The 12457-nt window shown below is 38.8% G+C and overlaps 1 protein-coding gene across 1 annotated transcript in view; it reads left to right on the forward strand.

Moving 5' to 3' along the window:
* Positions 1 to 12457, forward strand: part of ARHGAP10 (Rho GTPase activating protein 10) — a gene marked incomplete at its 5' end in the record, with an annotated part of 81107 nt that overhangs the window by 13991 nt on the left and 54659 nt on the right. The window contains 4 exons of the mRNA XM_008945893.1: positions 2020 to 2101; positions 3085 to 3127; positions 4611 to 4676; positions 9974 to 10048. Of these exons, the coding sequence (XP_008944141.1) occupies positions 2020 to 2101; positions 3085 to 3127; positions 4611 to 4676; positions 9974 to 10048 (266 nt within the window). The remainder of the gene's footprint in view (positions 1 to 2019; positions 2102 to 3084; positions 3128 to 4610; positions 4677 to 9973; positions 10049 to 12457) is intronic.

Here is a 12457-nt window from a genome sequence, read left to right on the forward strand (position 1 = left end):
TGGCCATGGGCTTTTCTTTTTTTCCCCATGCTGTGGAAGGAGGCAAGCCTGGAAAATTTTGGGAAGGACTTTTCAGTAGCTAATGTTCATCCTCATGCATGACTTGAGTGTAGGTTGGAGCTAGCTGAATGTTTATCAATTTTTATTTCAGAAAGAAATCCAAGGTGATTATTTTTTCTCTGAACTCTGATAGTTGTGATTATAAGCTCTGAGGGTACTAGGATCCTGGCTAAATCTTTGGAAAGTGATGTTTTTTTCTGTTTCTAGCACCCCATCATGTTTAGTTGGAGGTGATTTTGTGGTAAATGGAGAGAAATTTAAATCTGAAGGAGACAGCAGAGGTCTTTTGGGGTAGGAAAAAGACTTTCTGTTGATAAAGAGCATTATCCTCCTGCAATACTACTCACATTTTAATTTTACCAATACAGGCCAAGGAGGAGGGAAGGCTTTGTCTCTTTTGACTTTAATTTGAAGACAAATAAATAATGTTTCATGCAACACATGCTGAGCTTGAAGTATTGCATCTGGGTGACATTCTTGATACTTTGACAGTTAAAATTTTAGTGAAAACAAGGAAAGTTTGCCCTGCATAAAAGTCACTCATTTAGGTTTAGTTTCAACTAGTAAAAGAAAGTAGGCAAAACCTCAAATCTTTTTAGTTAATTTAGCTAATTAACTAAAAAGCTAATCAATTTAGCTGGTATTTTTTTGTACTGAGTGATAAAGTTTACATGTTTACAGTGCTTGCAGCTCTGTCCTCCTAGCAGAGCAGTTTGCATCAAAAAAAACTGGCATGGCTTGAGAAGCTGTTTTGCTTACTGTTATTATTCATACCCATCTTAGCTTCTTTTAGTCAGAAAGGTTATTAGTGCAGAAATGAAGGCAAGAGATTCCATTTTTAGGGCTTAATAGTCTCCTTGCTCTAATCAGGAGTTTGATCACTGCCATTTTCCAAGGTTATAGTTGGGTCTGCTTGGGTTGGTTTGTTGGAGGCCATCTGCATCCAAAAAGAGATTTTGAGCAGGAGGCATTTGTACCTCTACAGTTTTATGCTGCAATTCATTTGTGTGGTTTGATAACATTGATGGCCAGGTGAAAATGAACTAGGAATGTCTCTAGTGGTAAAAATCTGAACAAGGTGCATAGACTGTTCCAGTTTTAAGTGGGATTTGTGCTGGTGTTCTCTGTGCTGTTGTGTTTAGATAACGTTTTCCCTTGCAGCTCTTTTGGTGCTTGCAGATAGACTTAATACAAAAGAGAGAGAGAGAATGTTAGGAATTACTTCTCTCTTTCTATCCATCTCTATATAATGAGATTTACAAATTCGTCAAGAGTATTGGCAGGCTGCATGTAGTGATTTCTTTTAATTGGCAGAAAAATAATTACCCAAATAACCTGTTCTGCTTTTAACTCCCCTTGCTTTCCACCCCGTGCTGAACCACACAATTACACTTTTTAGTTTCCCATTATATAAACACAAAAATAGATTTGTGTTAATCTCCCTTCACTAATCCCCACGTCTCACAGTTGTCCACCCTGGCTTTTTAACAAGGTTATAATAGTGGAGTTTTGCAGTGAGATACTGCATTGAGAATTGATTATTTTTTATAAGATATTTACTGGAAAACTCTAATAATTGTTGCCTGCTGTAAAGCTGAAGATTTCCACCTTGAAGAAGTTGACAAAAACCATTTCTTACACAAAAACACAGCCATGCAAGAGCAAGTTTATGTAGAATTCATAAAACTCAGTAACTCTCAGCAAGAATTGGAATCAAAAAGCTACTTCAAACAAATAATTTCCAGATAATATTAACTTTTTCCTTTCCCCTCCCTGTCCTCCCTCTTTCCTACTTTGTGCATCAATTTTATACCTTTTAAAAGCTGGACAGTGTTCAGTAATTAAGCAAAACCCCCAAATTTTAGGACAATGGGCACTCCTTGTAGTTGGAAGTGGAATTTGATGAGACTTTTTTAGTTGCTGGTGTATAGTTACTCTGTGTGGTTGGTCTGTTTGCAGGCCTGGAGTCCCTGTGACCATGCAGGCATTTTCTGAAGAAGACAGGAAGCTGTGGATGGAAGCCTTGGATGGAAAAGAAGCTGTAAGTGTCATTCTTTAAAAATATATATATTTATTTGTAGTGTAAAGAAGGAATTCTCTCACCCTCTGCTCCCAGATTCCATCTGTGCTTTAATAAACTGGAATGCCATAGTTTGCAAAAGGCTAGGTTCAATGAAGAAAGAATTAAAGTGAAATAAAGCTCAGGATGAGTAACTCAGTAAAGCTCTAGCTGCTATTTCTGATGTGAGATATTTTTCATTGTAATGACAGCATTGATTTTTATAAATGGTTTCCCACCACAGTGATGATATTGGGATTCTAGAATGTCTACTGTGTGTCCACTTAGCCTTGTGCTGACATACTGCACTCCAGCAGCAAGATTTGCATGAGTTAGGTCTATGTTATTAGTATATATTTAATTTTTTTTAAAAAAAAGCTTAGCTAAAAGGGTCAATGTGAATGAGGGTGAACTTGAATTTGCTTAATTCCTGGGTCACATCAGGAAATGGTTCTGAACTACAGAATTGAAACATGCTGCAGATTATTCTTGCAATCTTGAATATTATATTGGCCTTGCAGGGCAAAAACAGTGGGGTTTTATAGTCCATGACACAATCATGTGTCTGTCCTCAGTTTTTGGCTACTGGGGATTTTGACAGTCAGTTTTAGTGACAGCATTGTTGTAAAAATCTTGTTTCATCTGCAGAAGTGTTTATTACCACCACATGTTGTCTGAGCTGGACTCCAAAGTTATTTCAGTCTCTGTAGCATTGTTCTCCTCCCCTAGGGACTGTGTTTGTTGAAATTTTTTTAAAAATTTCACTCTTTAAAAGTGCAATTATCTATTTTCTGAGGGGGCAGAGACCTCTGGTCCGACTGTTAGACCTGTTGTACTTAGAGGTGGTATGTTCTAGCTATAAACAGCTGTATTTGGGCCTCCTGGGTGTTAAGATTGGGGGTGTCTTGTTTCTAGTTTCATAAAATTCTCTAAAATAATTTGTCTTTTCACTCTTTTTGTGTTAGCTGTTCATCAATTTGAATAAAGCAAATGCCAAACGAGAGGGAAGTAAGTATCTGAATTACTATTAAAGGCTGATTCTTGTTATCCTTTAACAATTGAGAAAAGCAAAGGTAATTTTTGTTCCTGTGAAGCCAACGTGATGAAGTATTTTATTTTTAATCTCAAGTTCTGAATATACTTTGTGAATTTTGTAATTAATGTTTTTTTCCTAGTAATGCAGTTTAATACACATGTAAGTACTGTAGAACTGGACATAAGCCAGAGAAACAGTCTGATTGTTTTCCCCAGTTTACTTCATGCTTGCAATGCACTCAGAAAAGGGTTAATTTGTATGTAAATGCATCCCAATTTCTCCATCCAGCTTGTGTGTACACATCTGGTAACACATAAGTATGGTTTTAAAAGCAATCCCAGCTGAGCACAAAGGTCAGCAGAAAAACTGAAGGCACCTATTTAAAATGTAAACCATAATATATTTAAAATGTAAACCATAACATGGAAATAGAAGAAAAAGCTTCCTTTAAATGATGTTCTCTCTCTTCTGTTAGCAAAGTACTTTTCCAACCTAAACTATTCTGTGAAGGAAAGCAGTTTATCCTCCTTGCATTATCAGGCAATTTATGCTTGACTCTTTTTTTATTTAATTAAAGTGTTGGTTAAAAAAAGCTTCCTTTAAATGATGTTCTCTCTCTTCTGTTAGCAAAGTGCTTTTCCAACCTAAACTATTCTGTGATTCTGTGAAGGAAAGCAGTTTATCCTCTTTGCATTATCAGGCAATTTATGCTTGATTCTTTTTTTATTTAATTAAAGTGTTGGTTAAACCTGGATCCTGGTGTTATAAATAGAAGTTTTTCCACAGAGTTTTATTTTTGTGGTTCAAGCCCAGGTCCCCAGGAGCAAGAAGGCCAGATGCTTGGGAGAAGGGCAGTTTTGCAATAGAAGCTTTTAAATGTGAAGAAAAAGGAGGAAGATAGGAACAACAAAGGAATGCTGGGTCTCAGCTGCTCTCCTGTTAATGTATCTGCTTTTATGTAGCCAGCTCATCAACTGCTGAGAAATTACATACATGTGTCCCCTGTCTTTAGTGTGGGAGTTTCTTTGGCTCAGGGTAGACTCAGTAAAAGCCCTGCTGTTGATGGTTATGGGTTTTTCATCAGGAGTACTTCCCTGTCCCATTGGGTTAACTCTCTCAGAGGCTGTCAGTGTTGCAGTAAGTACTCTTAAATTCTGGTTTGCATCTTCCAACACATGTACCTCCTCAGAGATCCCATTCTTCAAAGGCTGCTTGCTGTGAGCAGATTCAATGAAGCCACTACCACCAAAATGAGCCTTTACTTGGGCTAGGCAGGGCTGTGAAGGAGAAAAGGAGAATTTCTCTAGAAAAAGTGATGAAATATTTCCATTCCAAAATATATATAGTTTTCCCTGAGTAGTGCTACCTATGTGATGAAGTCCAGCCTTGTTTTTGGGAGACATGATGGTAATGGTGCCTTAAAACTTTTCAAACCTTTTTTTTTTTGCCTTGTAGGTGCCCAGCTGGATAAGATAGGGTTCACCATCATCAAAAAGTGCATCAGTGCTGTTGAAACACGAGGTAATGATCCACCCTACCTGTTTGTGGAGGGGATGGAGCAGCTGGTCTGCTCTTCAAAGAAGGGCTGTGTGATCTAGTCTCCTGTAGATCTGTGGAGAGAGGATGATGATTGTGGAGAGGCTGATTGAGCAGTGGCTTCCCTATATGCACTTACTGTACAACATTGTTAGGAAGACCAATCAGTCTTTGTCACATTGAGAATTTGGCATTTAAACAACAAAAGGAGGATCTGAAATCCTTTCTCTCTTAGGCTTTTTTCTCCTGGTCTAGTCTTGATGCATTAAAGGTGGTGTTCCAGAGTAGAGCATATTCTATTTGGGGTTATTTTTATTCATTCTGTTCTTTGGAATATTTTTCAAATAAGAGTTGCCTGCCTCATCACTTGAAAAATTTCAGTTGCTGGCATTCACACTCTGATTATTTCACATTGTGGGAAACACTGCAGATAAAGCTGGCATCCTACAGATAAGTTGTCTTCACTGCAAAATTCTGCTTCCATATAGAAAGATCTTCTCTTTGTGCTGGATGAGGCAGATTTTATGACCAGGGTAGCATGTGGGTATGTAGTGAAAGGCCTGATTTGGTCTACAGCACAGTAACTACTTACCTTCCAGTGCCTTATAAACCATGCTTGCTGTAGGCTGTGTTCAGTGCACTGTATTTTGATTTATTATCTCTTGGTGCATTTGAATAACTTCAAGTAGTCATCTTTTTAAAAGATTTCCTGTGATGCCTTGCAAGGGAAGTGAAACAAGAACACAGCAGTGGAAAAAGTGTGAAGACTTCCTTCATGAAGTGGCTTTTTGGGGGAAAAAAAGGGGCTAGATGTGGGTTTTCTTGGCAGGGCTGTGGGAACTAATAGTTTTGTTCAAGACAGATGATGAGCTTGCATAGGTTAGGAGGCTGCCTCTCCATAGTGGAATCCATCCTGACCTATGCTTGGAAGAGAATTAGGGACCAAAGTTAGTTACAGTGTCTCCAGTCTGTGGAGACTTTGCAGCTTCACCATCACTTGCAGCATTTTAAGACCTGCTTTGTTTGAATTGGAACCAATGAAAGTGACTTTTAGATATTAATTTATTTTTGTGGAGTAATGAAAGAAAAAAAATTTTGAGAATAGAATGCATTAAATTGAATGAAAAGAAAATAAAATTTAAAGAAAAGTCAATAAATATTTATTTTCCCAGGGGTTCAGGAATGGTTTTGGGTGAGATACTTACCTTCCAGGAAAATTAGGGAGCAAAGTTAGTTACAGTATCTCCAGTCTGTGGAGATATAAAATTTAAAGAAAATTCAATAAATATTTATTTTCCCAGGGGTTCAGGAATGGTTTTGGGTGAGATACTTACCTTCCAGGAACTCAGCAATCCACCTAGCTCTGTTTCCATGAACTTGCTTCATCTGTCACTTTTCAAGCAGTTGTTGATGGTTTTCTGTTTGTCAATACTGAACTTAAAATGATTTAGAAAACAAATAAAGCCAACCAAACTTCACAGACAGACTTCACCCATGAGACTGACTGAAGAATTCCTAAAGGATCAGTTCCCATTTCCTGCAGAACCTGCAGGACCTTCTGGTGGTGTCTGGCGAGCTTAACAGAAGGTCAGGAGAACATCCAGGTTTTACCTCAGAAGGGTCTGGCCAAATAGCTGCATGATGAAGAAAATCCATCTTTCAGGCTGCAGATTTTATATCTATACTTGTTCTTAAGACAACTTTTACTTGATTATTTTACTTTAATGATAACACATCAAAAGCAAATTATGTTCGAGAGAAGAAGACAGGACAGATGCCTTTTCAGAGACTGTGCTTGTGTGCCATGTTTTTATCTCTTTTAATCATAATGGGTGTGAGGTTGGCGTGGGTGGAAGGAGAGGACAGTCTAGTGTGGGTGGAAACTGAGAATAGTCTTGTCATGTCATAGCAGAAGAAGTCTGGTATTCAGAGAGAGAAGAGCATAGCAGAGATGTTGAACATAAACTTGTCAATGGCTGAATGGTTTTTTTTTTTCTTAGTTACATTCCCTTTTATAAAGCCAGGAAGGAAATTACTTGCTCTGAATGACTAGAAGACTCAGAGGCAGTGTCTTGGCTAAATTGGATGGAAGGTTCTGACTGAGCATTGCTTTGTGAGACATGGGCTGTGCTTTACCTGGCAGCACCCACATCGAGATGCACAGCCTGTCTCTCACCTGCTGAGCACGCTGCTGGTGGGCTGTGCACCCATCCTGTCTGTCTGAGAGAACAGTTTGGGATGCTGCTTGGAGTATTTTATTTCTAATTCTCTGCTGAGAAGAATACAAAGGGGTAAAAAGTTTAGAGACACATCAAAGAGCTGTTTGCTCTGGTGGTGAAGTCTCTGTGCACGTGTTTGTGTGCGGGCAGCGGGTTGTTACTCCTGGGAGGATGAGGTAGGTGTTAGCCAGAGCAATCTTCCTCTTGATTCAGAACTCCTGGAGCTGCTAATCTGAGCTGCAGAGAGAGATGGCAGCATCGAGCTGTCTGTCCAGTCTGTCTGGAAAGGAAGATGATGATAAGGAAGTAGAAAAATCTTGATTTTCTAATTCTGGCGTTACACTGAATTCAGTGTCCCTTGTAGGTCTGTGTCTGTGCTATGCAGTGCAATATAAAAAGTTGTATCTGCAGCTCTATTACTGGCCCATGTACAACACCATCCACACAGAAAACTTGCCTCCATCCCTTGCTTACAATACTATAAATGACTATTTTTATTTACTATTTTTTTTTTAATTACTATTAAAACGCTTTCAAATCTGGGTTTGTGTATTTTCAAGACAACATCATTTAGAAGTAGGTCTGAAGGTATAATTTTAAAGTGGTGTTGAACTATTAAGTCCTCTTTGTGGTTCTTGATGCCTGCTGGCAAGTGGCTGTGCTTTTATCAGGTTGATGAATTTGAAACTGATCAATTATCTGATAATTACCATCACAGATTCACCATTACTGCTGGAGGATTGTCTTACTTTCAATACTGCCATAATTTCAGAGGCTTTTCCACATCACGCCCATTTTAATATTGAGCAGTAGGTTCTGTGGCTTGACCTTAATTATTTTTAAGACTATAAATGTATGTTTGGGGACAGCACAGTTTGGTTCCCCCTGGTTTTCATGTGAGAAGCACAGGAAGTCACGAAGCAACTTCTGAGATAAGCAAGAGCTGAGCAAATAAGCAAGACTGTGACAGAACTTCTTCAGCTTTTTTGGCTTCTTGCATGTGATGCAGAAGGCTTGTTCCCTGGTACTAAAAGTAGTGGAGGACATTGTATAAAAAAAACATGTGATGCCTTTTGGCAGAGCATTAAAAAGCATGGTGTTACTTTGGTAGCAGAATTTTCCTGGACACCTCAGAGAAATTTAAGTAAAAAATAATCGTGGCTCTCAGGACAGACTCCTGGTACATCCTTGTTTGGAGTGAATCAAGGATTATGTTTATATTTTTTGGTAGTGTTGACAGTCTTGAAGTGGTGCACAGCATGCTGTCACACTGTTGTTCTGGGGATCACTGGAAGACTTCCTTGCTTGGGTTGATAACCTCATCTTTTGAGAAGAACAGTGTCGTGGCCACATAACTGGGCTTTGTGGTTCTTGGTGTTTTGCACCCAGCTGAACTGTGAGCATTCTCTAGAGCTGTGGTTCTTGATGACCACAGATGAAATCCTGGAGATGTAGCTTATTCTGTTCATTTGAGCCAGCTCTGAAGATGACATCTAGCTTAAGACTCAGCATCATGGCAGGGAGGGAAAAGGGGCAGTTTTGCCCAGGTGGAGCAACCAAGAAGGGGCAGCTGCTGCTGCAGCCTGTCAGCTCCCCATGGGACAGAGGATGGGGCAGTGATGACAGGGAGGAGGAGGAGGAGGAGGAGGAGATCAGCAGCTTCTCAAAGGTCTCAGGTGACTGAGGAGGCTGCAAACTGTGTGAGGAAGAGGAGAGGGTGAGAGAAGAAGGAAGAGTCATGGCAGGAGGAGGAGGAGGTAGAAAATGTGAAGTTCTCTCCACTGTATTGAGAATTATTGCTGTGTATTATGGTTGTGTCTGACAGTAATTCATTAAAAGGCTAATGATTTTTACATCCTTCATCTAATATTTATTTGGGCAGAAACTTTTTCTCATATGACTGGTTTTAATTTTCTTTCTCTGTTGGAACAGTTTGGTATTGAAACTGGGAATTCTCCACAAGTCTTCCTTTGTTGGAGGATGTTTTGAATAAGAATACCACATAATCTGTTAGCTGAAAAGATTTCCTTGGAGTAGAAACACAGGTATTTTGTGGCATTTCTACTCTTCCAGGCCAATGTGCATGTAGAGGTAGAGTGTGATGATGTTTCTGGATGACTGCTCATTCTGTGGCCTCTCAAACATCTGTGTCAACTTCTGGACTCTAATATTTTACCTCCCACTACACGGGCTCCAAAACAATGCAGCAAGCAAAGGCATAATTTGCACTTCTCCTTCCCTGCCCTTTCTCTCCCTCCCATTTTCCTTCAATTTATACTCCTAGTTTTACTTCCTTAGGGTTAAAACCGAGCGTGGTGAAGGAAGGGAAAAGCAGAGGATGAGAAGGGGGAAGAGAAGTGAACGTGTAAGAGAGGAGGGCACAGAAAGAGTGACATGAAATGAGAGCAGGGGACTGAAAATACCATACTGGTTGTGGCTACTCTGTGCATCCCAAGCAAAACCAGAATTATCTATTTCACTATGACTTGTAGTGGTGCCCCTGGACATAACTGGTACGTGGACCAGGGTGGGTTGGAATATCTTCAATGAAAAACATCTACAAACTTGGAAAAGCTGGGAAGAGACTCAAGTTTTTCTTTATTTTCTCCAAACTCTTTTTGTCAGCCACATATTTGGAAAAGAGGAAAATTATGTTTGTTGAAGAAATCTTAATTTAGCATTTGTTGGTTCAGTTCTTGCATTATTAGAATGTGGATGCTGATGTATCCAAAATGTCATTTAAAAAATGTGAAAACAGCCAGTGATTTACATTTCTTTTTTTCCAAGTAAAGATTTATTCCTGTTTGCTCCTCCTCCCCCTTTCTGAAGTGGAACTGAGGTGCATGAAATCTTTATCAAAACAATATGAACTTACCTTATAACCACAGAAGAACAAAAGGATTCTTGCCATGTTTTATTTATAATGTTGTTCTCCTGACTGTGTTAATACTGTGTAGTCTCTTTGTCTTTGAGGAGAATTTGTTGCTCAGGTAAAAGTTTTAATGCTAAATTTGACTGTGTTTCATTTTCTACCTTTTTTTCTTTTCTCCTTTTGCATAATAGGTATAAATGACCAAGGATTGTACAGAGTTGTGGGGGTGAGTTCAAAGGTCCAGAGACTTCTCAGTTTGTTGATGGGTATGCCTCTATTTTACAATCATTTTTCAGTATTTTATTTCGTGTTGTTTTACTGTCAAGATTGAGTTTGAAAGGCATCTGTATGAATGTAAATTCCCCTGGTTTAGCATGACCAAGATTAACTGGAAGGAATAAACTAGGAGAACTCCTATGGGACGTGTGAGAGCAAATCATGGACTTGATGCAACGCTGATGTTGGTGGGATTAAAGCAGCCTGAGTTGAAGAGTCTGATCAGAAAATTCAAATTTAAGAAAGTTTGAAGCTTATCGCTTCATTATTTGAAGTTTCCACCTTTCTTCTCCCTTGTCTGAGACACAGAGGTGTAGACACCCATGTGTGTCTTTAGTTAAGCCCACTGGCAGGGAGCTCTTTGATAGAAGAGGAGGAATATGATGTATGTATTAATAATAACTCTGTGCCAAGGCAGGAGACAGATGGAGAAAGGGTTTGTTTTGATAAACTTAGTAGTATAGCTCTTACGTGTGGGTAACATCTGAGATTCTTTTATACCTAGTTAGCCATGCAGAGCTTTTAATTGATTTCTTTTTTTTTTTTTTATTCATAAAATTATTTTCAGAAACTTTTCTCCCTTCTTTTTTCTTTCTGGAAATTTTGATGCCTGTTTAATCCTGGTGACTGTAGTTCTCTTGCAGCTCTGCTGTCCCTAGAGGAAGGCCCAAAAAAAATAGTAGTCTTGGCACCTGGATGAAATCCCTCATCTGGCTGATCCCTCTCACCAAAGCAGTAGCCATGACTGCAAGATGTGCTGTGTTTCCCAGCCTCTTGTCCTGAGCACTGACAGTACATGCAGTCAGACAAGACCATGGGGATTAGTTCATTTTTTTACAGAGCTTCCAAACCTGTCGCTTGACAGCAAAGGTCTGATTCTCAGGGATTCATTGGTATGCAAAGAAGCTTGTTTGCAGTTTGCACCAGGCTCTTCTCCAGAACCATGCATGCTCCATCTGTGCTGATAACACAGTGTTCCTTGGCACTGCAAACTGGAGGAAGCCAGAAAGTGAATTCATTTCATTACCCCAGACATTATGTGAATGACAAAGCGCTTTTATATTACATGCTGCTGTCAGTTCAGTGCCACCTGTAAGACTTTTTCTTTTCCTTTCCTTATTTTTTTTTCTTTTCAAACAGGCTGTCTCTTCAGAAATGATAAGACATCAGGCTCGAGGACCTGCATGTCATATCAATCTGTCATGATGACCTTGCTAAATATTAATTTATGGCATCTTACTTTAATCAATATTAACGGCACCCTGAAGTTCTCCATTAGTGCACATAAACCTGCCTGTGTCTTTGAAGCACTGTAGAAAAACTCTCTTTTTGGAAATAGGAAGTGGGATTAATAAAAATGACTGATCTGTGACAGAATCTTATGGCTGTTTATCTCTGCTGGAGTTAGCTTCAGTAAACAATGACTATCTTTAGCCCTTGACCATAGGAAGAATGACATGTTATCACTCAGAGAGTCTTAATGAAATACATTTGGTGCCATAAGATGTTTTGAAGTTTTATACTTACTGCCTTAGCTTGGGTGTGCAGGTCTGGCAGGCAAATTTTCCTCTTTGCCATTAGTGGTATCCAAATTAAATAGGCTCAGGTTGCCAGTGGTGCAGTAGCAGCTGGAAGAGTTTACTGGGGATTCCAGCATCTGTTTTCAGTTATTTTTTTAAAATTAGAAACATTTTTTGTCCTTCCCAAGATTCATGTATTTATTCGAAGTAGGAAGAGTACAATGGTATCAAAATGAGGCAAAATACCAAACAGGAGAAAGTTTGGGTGCGTGCAGGTACTTTTTTTTCTGAGGATTTGTTGAAAGTGATCCTATCTGTGCTCTTTATCTGTCTGTCCTCAGAGGAGAATAAAGAAGGTTTCTTTTTGATATACAGCAGTACAGAGAATTTAAAATGACTGATTAATCTTTAATCCTTTGTCTCTGGCTATACTCTTAGATACCCTTTTATATGAAAGATCTTTTCAGAATCATAAAAACCTCATATTAACTTTCTGTATTTTAAAATGTTTGATAAGGTTTCAAAGGCTTTTAAGTTACCTCTCATTGACTGTGAGGTTCACAGTCTGAAAGGCCCAAAGTGCATAAAAAGTCTTCCAAATGGTAACCAAGGACATAACAGCACATAGTTTTGTCTCCCTTTCAGAATAATTTTCTATAAAATTTTGGAAAGGACATTGAAAGCCAAGAGAGGATGAGAAGACCCAAGTAGGCTTTTCTGACACAAGGAATGCACAGATTTTCACCTTTAATGTAAAAATTTAATGAATTAAGTCTTCTGTAAAAAGAGGCCCAGCAAATAAATACACAATTCTGCTTTCAGAAAATAAACAAATTGATTTTGCAATTAACTGAGACCTTGAAGTTGCTTGTAACAAGC

The sequence above is a fragment of the Merops nubicus genome, unplaced genomic scaffold (genome assembly GCF_000691845.1).
Source record: "Merops nubicus isolate BGI_N331 unplaced genomic scaffold, ASM69184v1 scaffold2648, whole genome shotgun sequence".
Lineage (NCBI taxonomy): Eukaryota > Metazoa > Chordata > Aves > Coraciiformes > Meropidae > Merops > Merops nubicus.